The 22,401-nt window shown below is 33.3% G+C and overlaps 2 protein-coding genes across 4 annotated transcripts; both read left to right on the forward strand.

The window, feature by feature from the left end:
- Positions 1-158: 158 nt before the first annotated feature.
- Positions 159-6,320, forward strand: EMB2730 (Ribonuclease II/R family protein). Of its 3 annotated transcripts, none has more exons than XM_021433738.2 (15): positions 159-548; positions 1,066-1,225; positions 1,358-1,471; positions 1,561-1,638; positions 1,706-1,837; positions 2,003-2,224; positions 2,433-2,615; positions 2,865-2,927; positions 3,013-3,119; positions 3,193-3,342; positions 3,825-3,984; positions 4,113-4,508; positions 4,832-5,056; positions 5,191-5,396; positions 5,486-6,320. In XM_021433738.2, exons 1-14 carry the CDS (start codon positions 277-279, stop codon positions 5,314-5,316), a joined length of 2,388 nt encoding a protein of 795 aa, XP_021289413.1. In that variant the 5' UTR covers positions 159-276; the 3' UTR covers positions 5,317-5,396; positions 5,486-6,320. The 3 variants fall into 3 exon arrangements, with proteins under 3 accessions (XP_021289413.1, XP_021289412.1, XP_021289415.1); XM_021433737.2 differs by having other exon boundaries at positions 5,493-6,318; XM_021433740.2 differs by lacking the exon at positions 3,193-3,342 and having other exon boundaries at positions 5,493-6,319.
- Positions 6,321-18,182: 11,862 nt separating this feature from the next.
- Positions 18,183-20,545, forward strand: EXPA9 (expansin A9). The gene is made up of 3 exons (XM_021433283.2): positions 18,183-18,459; positions 18,693-19,011; positions 19,704-20,545. Exons 1-3 carry the CDS (start codon positions 18,297-18,299, stop codon positions 20,011-20,013), a joined length of 792 nt encoding a protein of 263 aa, XP_021288958.1. The 5' UTR covers positions 18,183-18,296; the 3' UTR covers positions 20,014-20,545.
- The last annotated feature ends 1,856 nt before the right edge of the window (positions 20,546-22,401 follow it).

Below are 22,401 nucleotides of genomic sequence, written 5' to 3' on the forward strand. Positions count from 1 at the left end.
CCCCAATTCTTCAAAGGGACCGTAGAGCCCATAGTGTACTTGGGCTCAGCGTTTTTAGCCACGGGTAAAGCCGGTGACCCGGCCCATATGGGTCCGGGTCATTATGGGTACAAAATGTCATCCGGATCGCCACACGGCTTTATCGCCAAAAGCAACAGTGAACAAAGCAAAACCAAGCTCACTTTTCGTCTCTCACGGACATAAAAGGGAAAGGAAAATCCTCATTTCACCGCATGAACCATAAATTTCTCCTTCACTAAAGCAAAAGCCAAACATATGATGGCGGTTCGCGCCGTCAACGGCGGTTCTTTGTTTCGTTCCGCCGCATCACCTCCTCTCCTGGCGTTCTGGTGCGGTTTCCGCCACTTCAGCTCCTTACCATTGCGCCGAAACTCCGAATTAGGGCTTCGGTTTCCTATTTTCTGTTGCGAGAATCAGTTTCTAGGATATGGCGTCGGTCGTTCGTGTTCGGCTTATAGTCTCGTCGATTGCGTCATGGAAGAGCTAGCGGCTTCGCGCCAACGCAGAAGAGTTCGCGCCAATGTCAAGTAATGTTCACCAAAGACTCTTTTGAATTTCGTTTCTTATTTGCTTTTTATTCGTGCAAAATTATATTTGATTAAAATTGAATAAGTAATCAAAACGTAATACATATTAAATATAATCTTTTTCATACAAAAATGTAAAATCATGCATTTTGTTTTTCACGATATTTAAATTTCTACTTTTAATTATTAAAAAATTACTACTCCATTTGCACTTCTTGCTCAAAGCAGAAGTTAAAATAGCGGCCAAACAGATTCGATGTATATTGGTATTGTTAATCGTAATTGTTTACGAAACTTAATATGCTTGAGACTTGAGCTAATATTAGTTACTTCTGGTTGAAATTAAAGAAATGCAACGATTTAGTGGTAAATTGCATGTTTTTTTGTTTCTTCAATGGTTTAACGGATTCTTAACATCTTTTCTGTTATTTAATCAAGATAGAATTTGAATATGACTCACTTGTTGGATTTAGAGTTATTGCTGAAGCTTGAATATGGTAAATAATTTTCTCATCAGGGTGAGGATAACGAGTACTGGTGAGCTTCTTGAAGATAAGCTTGTAAACCGAGAATTGGAAAAGGGATTGCTGCTGGAGTTTAAGAAGGATTCGGATAGGATATTGCTGGGAGTTGCTCAGAGACCTGATGGCAAGAAGAATTGGATGGTGTACGATCAGGTTCTAGTAGAAACAACTCATGCGGCATGTTGAATAGGTTGCTAGGTGTTAGCACTTATGTTTTCTTACATGGATGTTTAGCATTTTCAGATTTTTGAGCTGATGTTACTTTTTGTTTTTCTTGTAATACAGAATGGTGTCACATCATCCATCAAACCGCAACAAATTACATATATTGTTCCAGGTGTAGAAAATTTTGATCAGACAGATATCTCAAAATTTCTCCAAAATGCTGAGGAAAACTTGGTTAGTTCAGCTTGTTTTATTGACTATAAACAGAAAAATTTTGTGGTTTTCTTGTGTGGTTGATTTTGTTACAAAATTTTTTGGTCCAGGACCCATCATTACTTGAGATTGCTTGGGTTGAGCTTCTTGAAAAGAACAAGTCAGTGACAGCAGAAGAATTAGCAGAGGTAGTTTATTTTCCTGGTGACATTGTGGACCTGTCTGCTTAATTAATGATCCTAGTTTACTCTGCAGATGATTTTTGGTAGTGCGGAGCCTATTGAGAGCTACTGTGCCCATCTTTTGTTGTCAAAAGATGAAGTATACTTTGCTGTGCAGGAGACAAAAGGTTATTGTTCCATTTATGGGCCTCGACCAACAAGACAGGTAAATTCAATATATAGTTTTGTCAAATTGTCAATTAAGTGTGGTAGAAGCACCTTTTTTGCCCACAAAAAAGTGGGGTAGAAGAGCTTCTATATGCAATTCAGACTGGTGAGAAGAGTGATATTTAGTACCCTTATAATTCCTTTTATTGATTTCCATATCTAGGTGGAAGAGCTTTTACACAAGAAGCTTGCCAAGGAGGCTGCTGAGAAAGAACTTCAGGACTTTGTACAATTACTTGTGTCTGCTAAAGCAAAGCCTGCACATGCTAAACCTCCCAAATCTTTATGGATGATGGATGAGAAAATCCGAAACAAAATTGAGTCTCTTGAAGCATATGCCATTGATGATTGCAAAAGTGATGAACAAAAGAGAACTGCAGGAATGGTAGTTTGTCTGACTCGACTGAGTTCTTTCCAATGTGATCTAAGAATGGCTTTAATAACAAGCTGATCAAAGTGAACTTGCTACCTTAAAATCCTAGGTTTTAGTTTGAAGAGAAAAAAATCTAATGATATTTTTTTTGTGTTATCATTTGTATAAATCACATGGTTAATTTCACACTCTCTGATTAATATATTTTTATTCTTGTCAGATCCTTAAGACAATGGGACTTACAAAATCAGTGTCCTCAGCACTAAACCTCCTCATAAACATTGGTTATTTTCCTGTGCATGTCAATTTGGATCTGTTAAAGTTCAACATCCGTACGAACCATTCTGACGAGATTATAGCTGCTGCAGAAAGTCTTTTGTTGGAGTCATATGACCCTGATGAGGTTATTTCTAGCCTCATCCATCTCTACTGAAAGGTTTCATTTTCATTTTATTTGAAAAGCATGCAGTCTTAGATACCTACAAGTCAAAATCAGCTCTCTGTCCAATCTGAAATGTTTCTTGCAGTTTATCTGACTAAGTCTCTACATGTTAAAAGTGAACCATTGAAGAATTTGATTTGATTTTTGTTTTATATCATTCTTTCCAAATTCCTCGTGATCATGTGTTAACTTAGTTTTCTTTGTGTTTAGGTGAACAGAAAGGATCTTACTGATTTGAAGGTTTATGCTATTGATGTTGATGAGGCTGATGAGGTAATTTACACTTCTAGTTTTATTACCTTTATTTTATTTCCTTTTATTTGTCAACTTCTATTCTCTAATTCCTTGTTATTTGTAGCTTGATGATGCCTTAAGTGCAACAAGGTTGCAAGATGGCCGGATTAGAGTCTGGATACATGTTGCAGATCCGACCAGATATGTTCAGCCTGGGAGCATGGTAGACAGGTATCTTTGAAATGGTGGAGTGCAGATTATAACAATTTGCCATTGTCATTTTTATATACTTAATTATGTCTAGGGAAGCATTGAGAAGAGGAACCTCTGTTTTCTTGGCCACTGGCACTTATCCTATGTTTCCTGAGAAACTTGCCATGGAGGGAATGAGTTTGAAACAAGGAGAACTTTGCAATGCTGTTAGCATATCTGTTGTCCTGCACTCTGATGGCAGGTAAAGCATGAACGTATCATGTGTGTTTCCTGTTAAAAGAAAGGCTTTTGCTATGTGCTATATTTTCTACATGAATTACATTTGAGGATAGTGCAGCGGCATATTAGGTTTTTTAGGCCATAAGACTGACTCAGAAATGTTATGGCTTATGGTAAAGTATTTTAATCTTTATAAGGAGTCTGGATGTCCTAATAAGTTCTTTTTGTGCTTCTGCAGGACTTTGAATTGGGTTGATGGTATTTGTAATTATTTGAGTGAATCTATTCTTAAGTATTGTTGTCTTAAGAGCATTTCTTAGGAACTGAAAACAATACTCATTCTCATTTCTTTTCTGGTCTTTATATTTGTGCCTTTACACTGATATGTTCGCATGTGCATTGATTGCTTACATTTTGGACATGATAGACTGTTTTCATTTTCTTTAGCTTCATTAGACGTTATTTAATTAATGAAGACCATCTGACATGTCTGTGGTACTAAAGCATTGCAGAGTATTCAGTTCAAAACTCAATTATTAAACCAACTTATATGCTGACCTATGAGAGTGCAACTGAGCTGCTTCATTTGAACCTGGAAGAGGAGGCTGAATTGAAGATGCTATCCGAGGCAGCCGCTCTAAGGTTAAAATGGCGTCGCCACCAGGTTGGACTGTACTTTATTATTATCATTTGAATTGCCAAGTGTTTAGTCTTGTTCTATCTTTATGTTTATAAGACAGGCTTGTTCTGCATTTATATCTTAATACTCCTTTGACATTATGCATTTTGCAGGGTGCAATTGATACATCAACTCTAGAAACACGCATTAAAGTGGTTAACCCAGAGGATCCAGTACCATCAATTAATCTTTATGTTGAAAACCAGGCAGATCCTGCAATGCGACTTGTTTCTGAGATGATGATACTCTGTGGAGAAGTTGTAGCCACTTTTGGCTCTTGCAATAACCTTCCTTTACCTTATAGAGGACAGCCTCAGTCAAATATTGATGTATCTGCATTTTCACATCTTCCTGAAGGACCAGTTCGAAGCTCTGCCATTGTTAGAATAATGCGTGCAGCTGAAATTGATTTCCGGAAGCCTATTCGTCATGGGGTTCTGGGAGTTCCTGGTTATGTTCAGTTTACATCTCCCATCCGTAGATATTTGGATCTTCTTGCTCATTATCAGGTGTTTTCTCTACTCTTGTTGATACACATTGACATAAATAGTCTTTACTATAGATGTTTCTATCAGGGATGCTTGGTGTATGTTGCTAACACTGTCCATGGGCACAGTAACTTTTATGGTTATTGTTGTGTTTTGCCATTAATCTTGTTCTTAGTTTTTTTTTTTTTTTAAGATTATTATTATTTTTTATTATTGTTATTGTTATCATCATTGTGTTACATGTCTAGCTGTTATGGTACTGATATCAACATATTCTGATGCAAAAAAGATACTTGATCTTATGCTTTTTAAAAAAGCCTGTAACATTTTCATTTTCTATCTAGGTGAAGGCATTTCTTAGAGGTGAATCTCCTCCTTTTTCAGCTGGTCAGCTAGAAGGGATGGCATCAATAGTAAATATGCAAGTTAGATTAGTAAGGAGGCTCTCCGGCAGCAGTCTCCGGCATTGGATAATAGAGTTTCTCAGAAGGCAGCCAAGAGAGAAAAAATTTCGAGCTTTGATACTTAGATTCATCAAGGACAGGGTTGCAGCCCTGTTACTAGTTGAGGCAAGGATGTTTAATAGTTACTTTGCTATCAATTCTTCCAAAATGCTAATTATTATGTTATATTTGGAATTGAAGGGCTATGATTATCATCTTGCATTAGTATTACTTTTTGAGTCAACCATTCAATGTTGCAGGTAGGATTTCAGGCATCTGCATGGGTATCCATAGGAGCACAGGTAGGAGATGAAGTAGAAGTTCAAGTGGAAGAAGCTCATCCACGTGATGACGTTCTTTCGCTTAAGGAGGTTATCAGAAACTGAAGTGATTCTATTTAAGGAACTTAGTAGCTATCACCGTAGGGACATTTTATTATCTCAACATACATGCTGTTTGTATAACGGTAAGCATTCTTTCTGAACAGATGGCAACAAATGTCATTATTTTCCTGGTGATTAACATAATTACATGAACTGACTAAATTCTCTTTAGTTTGCAGCTAATTCATTTATTGGCAGAAGTTCCCTTAGCAAGAGGCAATGCATCCAAACTTGTGTAACTTCTGACAGTAATCCCGAATAGATCACATTCAGATTGTTCAGAAGATATCTTTACAAGTGTCACCCGACTTTCATAAGTTCCCTTACCAATATGCATTCTGTTATCAATCTATGTTCTTCGCGCAACAGCACTTCACAATTTTGAAATGGGGCAAGTGAAAAATGTTGTAAAGATATATGCTTCATTATTTATTTGTATGGCTAGTGGCATCCGAGTTGTGGAGGTGTCGGTCAATGTTTGGATAAAGATAGTAGATCCTGCATAATTAGGGCTGTCCTGATTGTATCTCGATATATTGTTTTTGGTTGATTTAGCTAGCAACATGATTCATTACTTATCAGTATCATTTTGCTGATCCCTAAGTATCAGTCTAGCAAAATGTAAGGATAAAAGCACATGTTGCACTTGATAATATGTCATGACATGCCATGTTTTTTCATTTGGAGTTTGGAAAAGCATGATATATATACTGACAATGTAATTTGCTATGTCTGAAATCTCTAGGCAAGGAAAGAATGCATTCGATAAAAGATTGTGGAATTCATTTTTTGCAAAACACACTTTCAGTGTTACCTTTTCTTTGATGAGAAAGGCAAGGACGGGTGAAGTAAACAAGGCGTACAGAGGTTAAAAAGGGTTGTCGGTCCAACAAAAATTAGGGTGGGAAACGCCCAAGGTAAGGATAGTTGGTGGAATGGTGGTTGAGTATATTATATAGTGCTCAGTGTACATGTATACATGTAACAATGATCTGTTAATATAAAAGAATTACCGTGTATGTGACCTGATAAACAGTTACCGAATGGGGCAAGAGGAATCCACAGCAACGAGGGTTTACCTCCGTGCACGCAAACTTCAAAGGAGCGACGGGTGATTCAACAGTTAGAATAGGCCTACTGTTACAGTAAACATAGATTAGGGAATTCAATATTCCCAGGGTTTCCATTTACTCACTCTCACAACTGCTTTCAAACTCTAGGGAGTTTTTCACAAGATTCAAGGCTTTCATTAAATTTGCACCCAACAGCGACTCGTGCGGTTTAGGGTTTTGTTCAATGTTCAACATCAAGCTTGAAGGGCACGTGGTTCGTGTGCTGGCACTAATGTTTCAGCCCTCAGTGACTGTGCGTATGCTAGATCAACACTTTCTTAAATTTGGCCCCATTGAGCCAGTGCCCACAGAATACAGTATGTTGTACCCAAGATTTCCCTCTTCTCTGTGGCTAACTACTTTCGAGCTTCCTAGGGGTGGCTTGGTTGCTGTGGGTGGTAGTTGATCCTCCCGAGTAGGTGAAAAACGGTGGCAATTTACTCAAGAACTGAGATTAAACTAGGGTAGGATGAGGAGCAGGAGAGTAAAAATGGGACAGGAAAAGCTGTTGGGTGTCCTTGCTACAGACTTCAATTCTCAACTAGAAACAACTGGTTAAACAGTAACAGGGATAACAGCTCCATTTTCCTGGAAAATTTTGGAGAAAGTTTCTCCCATCGATTGAACTCAGCGTCCCAATCAGCTATCTTATTGTCTACTCTCTGCACAACATGTTTAAGTGCATGTTCATAAATTTATATCAAGACCGTGACCTGCAAATTTTTTACACAAACATGGCCATTTGTCCTCTAAAACCGTGCCATAAATAACCACACCATGAAAAAATGCCTTCCCCCTTGATTGCGATATCACACTGTTTGCTGTCTGCTTCCGAATAAACTCTGGAGTCTGTAGATACGGAAGAAAAAAGCTTTTGTCTAGCAAATTGAATCACTGCACTGAACTAACACATTTTCCCCATCTGAGAATTGAGACAGGGGCCAGGCCTTCCCAGATGTACTTGCACATATATGTTGGAAGGTGAAGAACGAGTGGCAGCAATGTTTTTCTGTACCAGCTGGGTCCTCATGTTATAAAAATGTTGGGTCTTCTTTGATATTTTTGAACCATGATTAGTTTTTCCTATTGGGATGGGTTAAGCTAGCTTCTTGCATTAGTATCCAATTGGGTTTTAAGTAAATTTGTGAGACCCTAGCCATTAAAGAACCTCTGCACTAAGCCGAGCAGCAAGCCTTGGCATAGGGCTGCAAAAATAAAGAATGTTGGACCCTGGAAGCTTTGAGAGATCCAGGAGTTTTGTTGATAACTGAAATGAGGTATAGGGTAGCTCCATGGCACACAAGTTGCAAGAAGTTATCAACATGGAAAACTATCCTTATGTTGACAGCAAAATTGTTTTTTCAAGGAATAGGGGGACCATGGGAGTTCCAAGGACTGCACCAGTGATTCCTTTTTGTGATCGCTTCAGATGGTAGGATTCTAATATCTTAGTGCAGATAGAAATACTGCAATTTTCTGCGACTTGGTGGCTTGATGACAAGTTATGAGGATATATTGAGAATACTGGCCACAGGAATAGAAAAATAAAATAAAAAACAACAATGGGATGATTCCCAAATGGAGGAGAAGCATCAACTCTTGACTTCTAGCATGAATCCTGCCAATGGAATATCAAGTGGAAACATCCCAAAATCCACATGTAAGATTCAGTAACATGAAGCGGTTCCAGTGAGAAAGCAACATGAAAGGTCAAGAAAATTGTGTGCCTCAACATATCCAAGGAGCCATCTCGTTGGGGCAAATTTATTACTACTAATAAATTCTTCAGGAAAATTGGGTTTTCTGCATTGTATAAATGTCCTGAATTTACCTGTAAAAAGAACATAAAACATGAAAATGCAATTAATCTGATCTGAAATATCATGTTGCATGCAAGGGGAAGCTAATCTGATCTACAAGCTAAACCAACAATATAACTATATGCTCAAAGATTGGTGGTCCAAGCCCTGGTCATGCTAAATTTTCTAGTGATTTGAACATTAAATGTGATGATTAAATACAGTTGAATTTTGATGGAACTGATCCTAAAAAGATTATATCAGATAATGTGCGTTTGCAGTGATAAATGTGTTTTGGAAAATAGGCAAGGCAGTGTGGTGTTTTTTTCCTTTTTTTTTGGGGGGTGTGGGGGTGGCGGTGGGTGGAGAAGCGGGGGTGGCAGACTGGCAGTGGACCCAAAAGCCCATGAAAAATGGAGGAATTCAAGTGGGAAAGGATGCAGAGACGAAGGGGAGATCCACATGGATGTAGAAATGCAAAACAAGTCTCTTCTGTGTGCGATGGAGGTGCATTGTCCCCCTTTGATAAGGATGCACCCACATGGCTGTGCCCAGAGTTTGTGTCAGCCCCATGCACCTTTGCTCCTCCTCCTCTTGACACCTTCTATCTCAGTCTCTATCATGGAAGAGTGCAGCCGATCCTCATTATAAACCTTTACTATGATAATAAGCTGGTTAAATCCTTGATTTATGATTTTTATGTTTTATCAAATTTTCCATTTCAGGATTCGACTTAATTTTATTATTGATAACATACTCATTTCTACGTCTTAATTTAAATCGTGATAATAATCAATTGAATTCTGAAATGAAAATTTTGACAACAGTTAAATCTTAAATTGAGTGTTTAACCTAATAATCAAGGTTTAATTAGTATATTCATGCTAATCATGTTAAAACGAATATTTAAACCTAATAATCAAGGTTCAAACAAAACGACATAGACTATTTGAAAAAGACAAAAGAGAATATCAAATATAAGTTCTTGATCTGCCAAAATTTATTTGGGCAAAACTTGCATTTGAATGATCTAAGTCTTCTAGATTCACTGCTTTTATTTGTATATAATATTTATTGGTAGGGGTGAGCAAGATATGGGGTACCATGTAGTACATTCATAAGGGAATTAAATTAAATTAAATTATATGACTCTGTATTTCTTTCCAATAATATAAGTCTAATAAGACAATTCTACATTAAACCTAATACATAGAAAATTATAATCAATTTGGAAGCGTAAAGTCAACAGGGGAAATTAATTAAGCATTTACATTAATAGAATAAATGCATGTTACTATAGTCCATGGATTAATTAATTTAATACTTTAATATAATGTTTATAATGTAAAAGGGGTCACCACCGACAATTTAATATGCATTTTTAGCAATAATTTAACTTATCAAAATTCTCTACCATCGAGTGGTACGGAAGAAATGGGGAAGGAGTTAAAATTAAATTTCATTCATCATAATCCATTCCTTAGCTTAAAAAATAAAAGAGTCCAAATGAATATTAATTATTCCTATTAATTAAATACTAACTTAATCTTAATCATTATCTTTAACTTGAATTTATAATATTCTTTTTTTGGTCCCCTTCTCCTGTACCTAAGAGACAACTTTGGTTTTAATATTTTAACTGATAAATTCCACCTATACTTCTTGTAATTTTAACTTTTCTTATATAATATCTTATGGGTTTTTTTTTCAATTAACACGTGAATAGTTTTTAATTTTGTTTTAATAAAATTACTAAAATATCATTAATTCAAAATTAATCTATTTATTCATATTTAATATTTTTTTTATAATTTTACTTGGTAAAATTAATAATGTAATCCTTGTAGAAATTAAAGTTATTCAAAAAATGTTAATTAAAAAAAATTTATATGAGAAAAGTTAAACCATGAGGGGTCTATTTGAGGTTTACGTATTGAGATTTTTGAAGGAAAAAAAAAAACCAATTGTTAGCTTGATTTTAGCCTTAAAAAGAGTTTATGGAAATGATGGGTAGGCCATGAAAAGCAATTAATAAAATATATATTTTTTGGTTGGTAGCATTTATTGTCACCCACAAATGTTTTAAAAAACGGTGGTGATGATTAATTTTGGAGTAATGTATAATGGAGTGCATTATCTTCAAAGTTAATTTAATTTAATTTCTAAGTATATGCTAAGGCTATATATGTAGACTTTCTTACAATGTCAACAAAAAGACAATTATTAAAACCCATGTGATAACGTTTCCAAAGTATTGTTTGTTCATCTTAATTATACATGCAAAGTCCAACCCTAATAGCATAGTTGAAGAATTGAAACACCCTATTTATTTATTTATTTATTTATTAACATTTATTATAATATCTAACTTCAATTTCACTTTTAGTCAATTAATCATAACCACACATGCTAAAATAATATACTGGTAGTCCACTTTCTTTTTAATTATTTAAGTTTCGAAATAATTGTGTTTTTTGGTTGACATTACTATAAAAATTATGTTTTTAACTATTAGAATATTTTGTCGATAATACTTGAAATTTCATCCATATTGATACTGATGGATTTTTTATGTAATATTAAGCAATTGTCAATAATACCATTTTATCGGTGACAGAATAGACATGCACGTATCTATATTATGACATGTAGTTAAAAGAAAACAAAAACCATTAAGTCAGAATTTGTCTTCCTTCTTTTAAGTACATAAAAACAAAAGAAAAACAGTTAATTATAGTACTAAATCATGGTGAATTATAGCACTAATTAATTTGTTTCTTTATATAATATTTCCACATGGCATTGTTAATTGCAATTAATATTCAACTTAAATGTGCTGTGAAAGCATCAAAAGCTCTTCTTCTTCTTCTTCGTGGTCTTCCATTTACTTCCTTTGCATTTGCTTTATAGGCACTGAATTTGGAAGCGCAAAAAAGTGATCACACTTGCTTAATTCCTAAGCAAAGTTACACAATCATGCAAAGTAATACTTGATTCAGATACAATATTTTCCATTTTCCACCTCTTCTCCTTTTTATTGCTAATGGAATATGCGTCACTATTAATGTTAATTTAGAGAATTAATATTCTTGACTCATCAATGCTTATATCTGCAAAAACATTTTCAAAGGAACTACTACAAACTTTTTCTATAAGAAGCATTCCTAACCCTATTCCAAATTAATTAACTTGAAAAATAATCAAATCATTTTTCCAAAAAAAGTTTGGGTTTTCAATTTTTAAATTGAAAACCATTCCACTAAAATGAAGAACAATTCATTAATTCATATATTATGACCCTTTTGTTTAACTGTTTGTATGTATTTAACTCTCCATGAAAATTATAATCATATATCAATTCTTGATATTAAATAAATTTTACTTAAACAAGCAAGAAGAAAAACATTTTTGTTTGGTAAAACAAAATTATCAATAGCTACACACGTAGTTCATATCATATTTTCACATATACTTACGTATTATAACATGACACACATACAATTTGAGCCATCGAGCATCGATAATGATTTTGTTTTGTTCAATTTTTGTTTTTTTTTTTGACGTTTACTAATAAAAGGGTATGCATTAATTAAATAAAAAAATCTCTCATTATCAAAGTTTTTGAAAACTACATAATTTAAATTTAGTTTCAAAGTTGTGAATGATAAGCTATATAGATGATAAAGAGAGACGTAATATAATCACATGAGGATATTGAGAAAGGGAAAGGATTGAGGGTAATTACTTAAGCAAATTATTTGCAAACTAATTAAGAAGGGAGGAGAGGGATGTTGTTGGTGGCACGTTCACATGTATAGGCAAGGTAGGCATGCATGCATGCACACGTGGAACATGGTTTGGTAATGCGTTGGTGAAGAAGAGAACTATTGGGAAACCTTTGAATACAGATGCTTGCTGATGTGGCAGATTTGCTAAATCTGGTTGGTCGGTGAGAGGGGCATCCCCTCTTTAGTTTCCACACCTTACGTACGTGTTACAAAAAAAATATACACACCCACCCCCTAACAGCTAAAACCTACCTCAACATTATGAAATCACCTCCTGCAATGAATACCTCACCGTTTGTTACCGTCGGCCACACCTCACCGCATCAATAATTCGTACATACCTCAAAACAAATATGTAACCAATTAAACCAAAAGGATAATGATATCTACGTGGTAAATAGACTTGATTAATAAGATCATTTCTCTTGATATAAAATAAGAATAATATTATCAGGAGTAAAATGCATAAACCTCTTAAGTTTTGCACACAATTACATATATTCAGTAAAAATATATTTTTTTAAAATATTAATAATTGATTAACAGTTGAACTTATATATTCAGTAAAAAATATATATTTTTAAAATCAACTGTACATTTTAAAAATTATTATCAACAATAAATAAATTCAATACAATAAGATCATTTGTTCCGAAGTCTCCACGATACTATTCATCAATCTCTAAGTGAGAATTATGGGACTTCGATCGGGTCAATCTATATAAATAATTGATAACAAATGGAATAAAAAAGAAAAAAGGGAAAGACAAAGTCTAGAGATTGAGAAATTACCGAACAAAGTGATAGAACATACCCTCTTCTAACATTACCGACAATCTTTCAAGATTTTTCGAAAGCATGAAAGCTTTGGTCTCCGTATATTTGACCATTCAATGCAATTTATTTTCCCATTTAAATAAATTATTCTTCTTTTTTATTGCATGTTTATTAGTTCAAGTTTTTATTAACCATAAAAATAAATATTCATAATTTTAAAATAATTTATTTTACAAAATTTTTAAATTTTTATCTTCAAATATTTTATGATATTTATAAATATTATAAACTAACGGTATTTCAAATATAAATTTCTTTTACTCATTAAAATAGAAATTAAGAATACATGCATATGGGAAAGGGTTGCGTATAGTATTTGATAAGCCTTTCATCATCATGGCATAGTAAATGAGTGATAAATGTGTCTTGACATCACTTTTGTAAGAGGCATTTTTTGTCTGTTTTTATTTTTAGCTTTTCCATCAAGATAATAAATGAAAAACTCTAAAAGAAAGGAAAAAGAAAAATATAAGAAACATGGTTAAATGCATGCATGTATGTGTCCCATTTCAAAAATAATAATAATAAATAAATCCCAAAATCCAACAAAATAGCATTCAAGATAAGACAAGTGAAAGTGAGATCATGAATATAAGTGAAAACACAAGATATGAGATACAAGATATCTTATCTTATAAAAAATGAATGAAAAATAATAATTTAGATATATATATATATATGAAGAAATACATCATAATGCAAATAAAATAAATAGGAAAGACAATACATTAATATTGGAAAACCAAGAGAAAAAAAAAAAGAAATGTAAAAAGGCAATAAGTGAAGGCACATGGTGGTGGGTTGTAGATTGGGGTGGCAGGTGGAGTTTGGAGAGGAAGAGAAGCAACCAAAACAATAATTCGATTCACATGTGAGAGAGTTTGGGATTGGAGTTGGGTTTTTTTTTTTCTTTTTTTTTTTGAATTTTTCTTCAATGATAAAAAAATAGGGCTTTTGACTTACAGCTGTTAGAATAGGAAAAAGGGCACATGGCCTTTTTTTTTATTTTTAATTTTCTTTGGGTCTATTTGATGTGACACCATTTTATCAGTTATCTACAAATATTGCTATGAGCATATCAGATCATACATATGCATCTTTCCTGTCATTGATACTTCCTCTTTAATCCTATGTTCTCCAGGTTTACAACATGGGTTGGATTTGCTTTTACAATAATGTAAATTCAAATGATCAATAATTTATATCCCTTACGCTTATTAAGAATTTTTTAATTGTTCAATGTAAAATTAAAATATTTTATTTATTTATTTTAAAGCATTTGACATGTAGAGTTAAAATATTCTAATTACTCTTTTTAAAACATTTGACATAACACATGCAAGTATAAAGAGATAAAATAAACACTATAAAAAATATTTGCGATATTAAGTACTTAGGAAAACACTTGTTTTAAGATTTTGAAATATCTTGTTTTTTATTTTTTTTAAACATTTGACATGACATGATCGAGTATAAAGAAATAAAATAAATATTACGAAAAAGACTTGTCATATTAGGTACCCAAAAAATATTTATTATAAGATTTTTGTACTTGTTCGGTGCAAAATTGAAATATCCTATGTTTATTTTTTTTAAAAGCATTTGACATGTAAAATTGAAGTACTCTATTTATTTTTTATAAAATGTTTGGCGTGACATGATCGAATACAAAGAGATAAAACAAAACACTACAAAAAACATTTAACACATTAGGCAACCAAGAAAACTAGTTATATTATTTCTCTTTATTGTAATTAACTATCTTTGTGTGGTTAAACAAATGATAATATATGCTTTGAAAAGGAAATAGGATGTTGAGAGGGAAGTGTCCTTTAAACTTAGAATTTGCACAATTGAAGAAGAATTGGAGAAAAGGCATATTTTACTTTCCCATTTCTCCCTTTTATTTGACCATCATCATAAAAAATAAAATAAAATTAACCCATACTTTCAATATAAAAATAAAAAGCATAAAACTTACTTTTTGGTAAATTAAAAAAAATAATTAAATAATGGTGCAGCTTTATCCTAAACCCTTTTTCACTTTATTAAATCAAATATTTTAAAATCAAAATGCCCCCTACCCTATGCAAGGACAGTACTTTAAACCTTATGGTTCACAAAATTGTTCGAGAGATTCTTTCTCACACGTACGAGAAAATCCCGATTTTGCTATCGCTTGTAGCTTATAACAAAACAAAGAATTAAATTATTAAATGTAAATGAAAATCATCTCTTTTCTCTCTTTCTCTCCCAATAATTATTCCATTTATGTGCTTTGCATAAAAAAATTATATGTAAAAAGCGTCTCTCTTTCTGTTCTTTTTTTTTTAATTTGTAAAAAATTTAAATAAAATTTTTATTTTGATATAAATAAAAAAAATTGGCGGTAATGTAAATTGATTTTGATGTGCATCGGTAATGACATATTTTCAATGAAAAATTTAGAGACATTGGAATTTTTCAACATCTAAAATTTTTTTTTATTTTTTTACAATCATATGGTTTCGATTGATAAATTTTATCAAAAAATAATAAAATTAATTTTTGTCAATATTTTGATAAAATTTTCTTTGCAAACAAAAAAAAAGACTATATATTTTGCAATGTGTTTTTTATTTGCTCTTTCAAGTCTTTATCTGGAAAGTTCCATCCGGGATAATTAGTCTCAAAGGGTGATACATTAAATGTTTTGTACTTGAAGTAGATTTGCCCAATTATTTGCATTAGAAATTGATGTTCTCTTATCTTACAAACGTTTAAGACTAGTCCCTATCCTCACTTAAATATACTATAAAGTTTAACCCCACGGAATATCCATAAAAAACCCAAATTTAATTTTGAATTCAACTACTCCACATTTGCAAACAAAATCGATATTTTCAACATTAAACCTGGCTCTCCAACATCCTCTAGTTTTAAATCCAAAGGGGGCTATTCTTATTCAATCATGACATTAATTTTACCAATTGATATTAAATCTTATAGTATTACATTTAATACCCAAAAATATTAAATTCGGTAAATTCAATTCCATATAATAAATGGGTTTTTATTAAAATGAGCAGATGTAGTTGAAAATTGATGATGTCAAAAAAAATATTTACTCAAATAAATTTATATAAATATTATAATTAAATTAAATTAATATAAAATAGTAATTCTCTTAATTAAAAACACTCAACTATTTATGATTATTTTATTTAAAAAATAAAAATCGAATTTTAATATAAAAAAATTATTTAACTAAAAAAAACGCGGCAGCAAGAGTGAGGAGTGAGATGAAGCTGGCGATGGGTCCCGCATGCGGTTAAAGCTCAGCAGCTATGCATCGGCTTGATTATACGCATATAAGGACGAGCCCTGGTCCCCACGGGCTAACGCGGTTTCCCCTTTTGCTTCCTCCACTTGTTTTTTCTATATTTTTTTTTGTTGTTGTTAGTCTTATCTTTCACTCTTTCTCTTTTGGGGTTTGGTTCACTTTCTGATTGCGGTTCCTTGTTAAGGTACTAGTCACTTTAAGGATTCCTTTTTTTATAAATTTTAAATTTAATTAAAATATTATTTTATATTAAAATGTGATTGCCCATAATTTTAATTTATTAAAAAAATATTTATTAATGTTTTTAAGACACCCGTTAATAAAATTTAAGGTAAAATATCTCTATTTTCTTAAATTTTAAACAAATGAACATTTCACTATAAAAGTATAAATACCTTTAATAGATAATATAAAAAAATTAAAATATTTTTTAATTAAAAAATCATCATTATATAATTTTTATGAAAAAAATCATCATGCTACCTTATTTTTAAAAAATTAATAAAAATTATATAATAATTTTTTTAAATTTAATAAAATATAAAATTATCTTTTTAATATTATCATATCATCAAATTAATGAAAATATTAACAGTTGACTAACACTGAATTTATATTTTTAGTAGAAGATATTTTTTTTAAAATGCAATGTTTATTTTAAAAATTAATAAAATCGCTTAAAATTTTAATTAAAATTTAAAAAGTAAGAGTATTCTAACTTAAAATTTATGATTTTATTTTATGTGAAAGAAAGAGAGAGAATGAAGTCAAAGAATTTAGTTGGATCATAGCTTGCATTTGAAGCAAAGTGTTTTTGTATGGAACAACACAATTGGGGGTATTTAAAACCTTTTTTTTTTTACATTAAGAATATTAATATTTTACATTTAAGATGAAAGCAAAATGATTTCATCAAGTGTTGTAGGCAAGTTGATGGGGGTAAAGTGGAATATTATTGGAGCACCTCATCAAGTTGATTCATTATAACTCATTGTCAAGTTCCTTTTTTAAGAGTATAAAAAAATTAGGTTAAATCCTTCTTTTAATTCATTGAAAAGGGTTGGACCAAATTTATTAGGAACAACATTTAAAAATTCACAAAAATAATATAAAAAAATGGGATTTTACAAAAGGGTAAATTCTAGAGTTAATATAAAGAAAACGATGGTGCTATGTCACCATTCAATTAAAATAAAAAAATAAAAATGTTGTTCAATCTCAGCCAAACCGACATTTTTTTTGTACATTTAACTTTACTCCTTTTCAAAATAAAGTGGATGAGACCCTCCCCAAGTCAGTAGTCAAGAATAAAGATCATAGAAAAGGCCCTCCAAAAGCAAAAGAAAGAAGAAGAAGATGAAGAAGAAGATCATAAAAAAGGGTTCAAATTCAATTGTGGATATAAATTCCTCAACCAAAGAATAAATATCCAAATCAAAGATGCTCCAAAGGAGAATCAAAAGAAAGGTTTTACGTGAAATAAAAAAAAACCCAAAAGTCCCAATGAATCAAATCTTGGTTTAAAGGTGTTTAAAAAGTCTCAAATTAAGTATGAACATCAAAACCCCTACAACATTATTCACTAGTAGCTTAGTTCAAGGATGCATGTGCACATTCTCCAAATTATTATTATTATTATTGATTAGGTCTTCAAGTTTTTTGCCCTACTCTTTGACTTAAAAAAAATTAACATGAACTGCCCATGTGTGGAGCACATGGCATTACAAAATTTGGGGTCTTGACTCCCTCTACAACAACAGAAAAAAAAAGAAGACTAACCCAAACATTTCTTAAGAACAAAGAAAAGAAAAAAGAATGTGAGGTTTCAATTAATTGCCCAAAAATAGATCTATGAGAAATGGACTAGCAAATTGCATCAATTACATGTAGTAAATTTTTTTTTTTGGGTCCCAAAAAAATTCTATGAGTCATCTCTACTCTCTTAACCCCTCTCTCTCTCTCTCTCTCTCTCTCCACCCCCCTTTCAGTCCTCAATAAGTACCCCCACCTTATTCCCGCTTTCCATTCGCCCCAGATTCAACACACCCAACATTTTCTCTTGCCCGTCTCTCTCTTTCTTTCTTTATTTCTTTCTTCTTTGTTCTCTCTGAAAGAAGAAAACAGAATGGCTGCTGCTGCTCCTTCTTCCCTGACTGTGCTGTGCTTTGCTTCATTGCTGTCCCTTTTTGTTGTGGTGAATGCAAGGATCCCTGGAGTTTATACTGGTGGCTCCTGGGAAAGTGCCCATGCTACATTTTACGGTGGCAGTGATGCTTCTGGAACAATGGGTATTTGCTTTTAACCATAATTTTTGTGCAATTAGTACGGATTTCTTCAATGAGGCCCTTGTTCTCATGTTCTGTTTCTTGGTCTGTTTTTGGAAGCATGAAAACCCCATTCTTCAACATGCATTCACTAACAAAATCTCAAACTGTAACATATATTTCCTCTACATTCCCTAAAACCATTAAAATGTGCCTCAAAATTTGCTTGTTTTGTTTTGTTTTGTTTTTCTGGTTAGGCGGTGCATGTGGGTACGGGAATCTCTACAGCCAAGGCTATGGCGTGAACACAGCAGCTCTCAGCACAGCACTTTTCAACAATGGCCTTAGCTGTGGTGCTTGCTTTGAGATTAAGTGTGCAAATGACCCAAGATGGTGTCACCCTGGCAGCCCTTCCATATTTGTCACAGCCACTAACTTTTGCCCTCCTAACTATGCGCTCCCAAGTGACAATGGCGGCTGGTGCAACCCTCCGCGCCCTCACTTCGACCTTGCCATGCCTATGTTCCTTAAGATCGCTGAGTACCGTGCTGGCATTGTCCCCGTCTCTTTCCGTAGGTGAGTCCAAAATCTCTCTCCTTTGCCTCAGAATTTCATGCCTTTTCGTTTTTCTTAAAGTACTAGTGTTCCTTAAGTTGGTATTTCGTTACTTAGGGAAGTAAATGCGAGTGAAAAGCAAAAAGAATACTTGGTACTAGTACATAAATGTTGTACATTTCTGCTCAATTTTCTTAGGAACCAAACACATTTTTTTTGTTTTTAAATGTCTATTAATATTAAATTTTGTTTTGCTTCCCATCACTTTCTTGGGAAAGCAAAAACGGGGTTGGCCTCAAAGGTATCACCCTTTCGTGAGCTCATTTGCACGGTGTCCGTTTGAATAAATCCGTATTTTTTAATGTGTTTTACCCAATTTTAACCAACTGTATTTCGGTATCCGTGTTATATGACCAAAACACCCTTGCCTTTGAGGCAAGCCTGACCGTGCTTCCAGCCCATTGATCTCTCGGATCATCAAAGAGTATTAATGTAAAAAAGGTTGCGAGGGTATTATTGTAATTTTGATTGTTTCACTAAGATTTTCCTGAAAATCAGACAGGCCCAGGGACAAAATTCGCGACATCCCACGCGTGGGTTCGGTCATTTCATCAATGAGGAAAAAATGGGGAATGACGAAATTATTGAATTTCCATAATTACCCCCATCTCTGTTTTACGGAGTTTAATTATTACTATTATTATTTTTTACAGGGTGCCGTGCCGAAAGCAAGGGGGAATCAGATTCACAATCAACGGATTCCGTTACTTCAACTTGGTTTTGGTCACCAACGTCGCGGGTGCAGGGGATATCGTGAAGGTGAGCGTGAAGGGAACCAAAACCGGCTGGTTAAGCATGAGCCGTAACTGGGGTCAGAACTGGCAGTCCAACGCCGTCTTGGTGGGCCAGGCGCTCTCCTTTAGAGTCACGGGCAGTGACAGGCGTACCTCGACCTCGTGGAACGTGGCATCAGCTAATTGGCAGTTCGGCCAAACCTTCACGGGAAAGAATTTCCGAGTTTGAAGACAATAGACAGAGACGGACAGTCACAGTTCCCCCCCCTCCTCTCCGCCTTTTTTCTTTTAAGTTTTATTAATTAGCCTCTTTTTTTTTTATCTTTGTTTCCCGCCCTTCTATTTTTCCTTTATTTTCCCGGAAAAATTTTGAAGTGGTGGGTTGGGTCCGTGAAAGTAACAGTGGGTTAAAATGGGGTTTTTAGTAGGATTTACGGAAAAGAAAGTGCCAAAGAAAGGAAAAAGTGGTGATAGGCTTAGGAAAGTGACTAAAGTGAAGTATGTGCGGTAACTTTTTTATATCTTCTTTTGGGGCCTAATATTGGGTCAATGTTTCTTTTCCTTCGGTTTGTCATTGTGCTGGTGGTAATAGTAAAAATCCAGCGAATGGTAAAAAAAAAAAAGTTGTAATTGAGGGGCTGAAGTGGCTGCAAAATCCAGAGAAGCATGTAGCCCGCAGCTCTTGGTCATATAGTAATTTCCCATTTTACTATTATATATAAAAATGTTAAAAGTATTTTACTTTTTGTCTTTAAATCAAATGGTGTTGCTTTCTTTCATGTTGCTCCTCTCTCATGCTTTAAAATCTCTCATCTTTGCCACCCCACTACTCAATCAATGCTTGTAATGTAATGGCTGTGACAGCCTTTATGGGTGGGTGTTTTTAGCTTTAAAGATTGACATTAAAAGAGGGAGAAGAGAAGGAGTTAGGCATTCAAAGAATATGATGTGCTTCATCACCAAGATTTGAGGAATTGTAAGCAATAAAGAAAGAGTTTGAAAAGAAGGAACATAGAGTGTATAGCAATATAAGCAGGAAGGGTTGTTTAAAGGGGGAAACTGGTGCAAGTAGTAGGCCTCCACACATGTCGGTGGATGGTGCAGAAAGGCCATGTGAGTGCTAGACTGGCACTCAGGTGGTTCTGGGTATTTATCTTTCTTTTTATGTTATATATGTTTTACATAATCTTCCACGACTCCCACCCCTTTGCAACCCCCACTTTCACCTTACCTGGTGTCCTTGCTATTCCTCTCACCAAGTCATGTTCCATTCCCTTTGTTCTTACCAATGTGTAGCACCACCTTGGAATAATAGAGTAAAAAAATCTTGGAATATGTAAAACGACTCAAATTTATTATATGATTCTAAAATTGAAGGAAAAATTAACCAATAAAAACTTAGAAAATGAATGAAAAATATCATCCTATGGTATGATAAACTTGATCACTTCAAAAGACCCAAAAATCTTCTGAAGTTATGCCTTTCTCATGTCTCACAACTTGTTTAAGAGCATCTGCCTCTTGTCTTGTTCTAATGGCAAGTGTGATATCAACAATGTGGGCCTTTTCTGATAAACATCACATTCCATATCTAGAAACCAAAAAGGTCTTAGTGAGGAATTCATTTTCCCTTTTTGCTGTCAATCTCTTGCCATTGATAATGTAGTTCAATGTGTTTGCTTGACAAGAAAATGTGGAAGCAAGGAAAGGATGTTTTGGCCATGTCTAAATTGCACTACCATCCCAATGTTTTGACCACTCTTTGCAGTTATTTTGCATCCTTGTTGCACTGTCAAGATGCTTTCCTTAGCATCACTCATTTTCACAAGACACATGGTATCTCTTTTTTTAAAAAAATTTTTATTAAATTAAAAGTAAAATAGTTTTATTTACTTTAATTTTTCAAGAAAATAACATGGTGTATGTCCTTTTAGGTAAACAATAGGCCGGTGGAGGTAGTCCACGTTAAGATTCCAATCTTGAAAAAATTTAAGCCAGACCCTGTTCTGCATACTGTTCAATTTTATCTATTATATCATCAAAAAAAAGAGGTGAGAAGCAGAATAGAAAACTTTTTTTAAAAAAAAACTTTTGAAGAAAATTGGATTAGTAGCCATTTGGCCCCGCAATTGGTAGCAATTCAATCTTTTTTTTCGAAATAGTGATAAAATAAATAACGTATTGCTAATTAGTTTTAAGTCAGATATTCGTTTTAAAAATTCAATATGGTATGAGAGCAAATGATGATTCGATTTTATTAATCTAATATATATATATTTTAAATAATTTATGTCACATGATAAGTTTGTGATTTTTACACATGAGAGAATATTGAAATAATTACAAAAAAAAAAAAGTCATATATCTACTAGATTAAGAGTATATAATAAGGTCTCTCAACCTGTTATCAAATGAGTTTTAGATTGGATGCTTATCCGAATAATTTAAGATTATTAGATGATGGCATTGAGTCTTGAGGTAGAAACAAAGTGTTGGTCGGTTAAGCAGGTCAATAAGAATTCAAGAAGCTAGAAGAAAAAGTTATTCTCAAGTTATATTATGTTATCCTTTTGCATATGCTTTTGGGAAATAGTGCAAAAAGATATTTGTTCACAGT

Source organism: Theobroma umbraticum, unplaced genomic scaffold (assembly GCF_002168275.2).
Source record: "Theobroma umbraticum cultivar Fairchild unplaced genomic scaffold, ASM216827v3 scaffold_86.0, whole genome shotgun sequence".
Lineage (NCBI taxonomy): Eukaryota > Viridiplantae > Streptophyta > Magnoliopsida > Malvales > Malvaceae > Theobroma > Theobroma umbraticum.

What these genes read in the sequence shown, in the direction of transcription:
- EMB2730 (XM_021433738.2), top strand. Translation starts at nt 277, where the DNA reads ATGATGGCGGTTCGCGCCGTCAACGGCGGTTCTTTGTTTCGTTCCGCC. An exon ending in ATGTTGATGAGGCTGATGAG is followed by an intron (nt 2,928 to 3,012) that starts GTAATTTACACT and finishes TGTTATTTGTAG; the next exon opens with CTTGATGATGCCTTAAGTGC. An exon ending in CAGCCCTGTTACTAGTTGAG is followed by an intron (nt 5,057 to 5,190) that starts GCAAGGATGTTT and finishes TCAATGTTGCAG; the next exon opens with GTAGGATTTCAGGCATCTGC.
- EXPA9 (XM_021433283.2), top strand. Translation starts at nt 18,297, where the DNA reads ATGGCTGCTGCTGCTCCTTCTTCCCTGACTGTGCTGTGCTTTGCTTCA. An exon ending in TGATGCTTCTGGAACAATGG is followed by an intron (nt 18,460 to 18,692) that starts GTATTTGCTTTT and finishes TTTTCTGGTTAG; the next exon opens with GCGGTGCATGTGGGTACGGG. An exon ending in GTCCCCGTCTCTTTCCGTAG is followed by an intron (nt 19,012 to 19,703) that starts GTGAGTCCAAAA and finishes TATTTTTTACAG; the next exon opens with GGTGCCGTGCCGAAAGCAAG.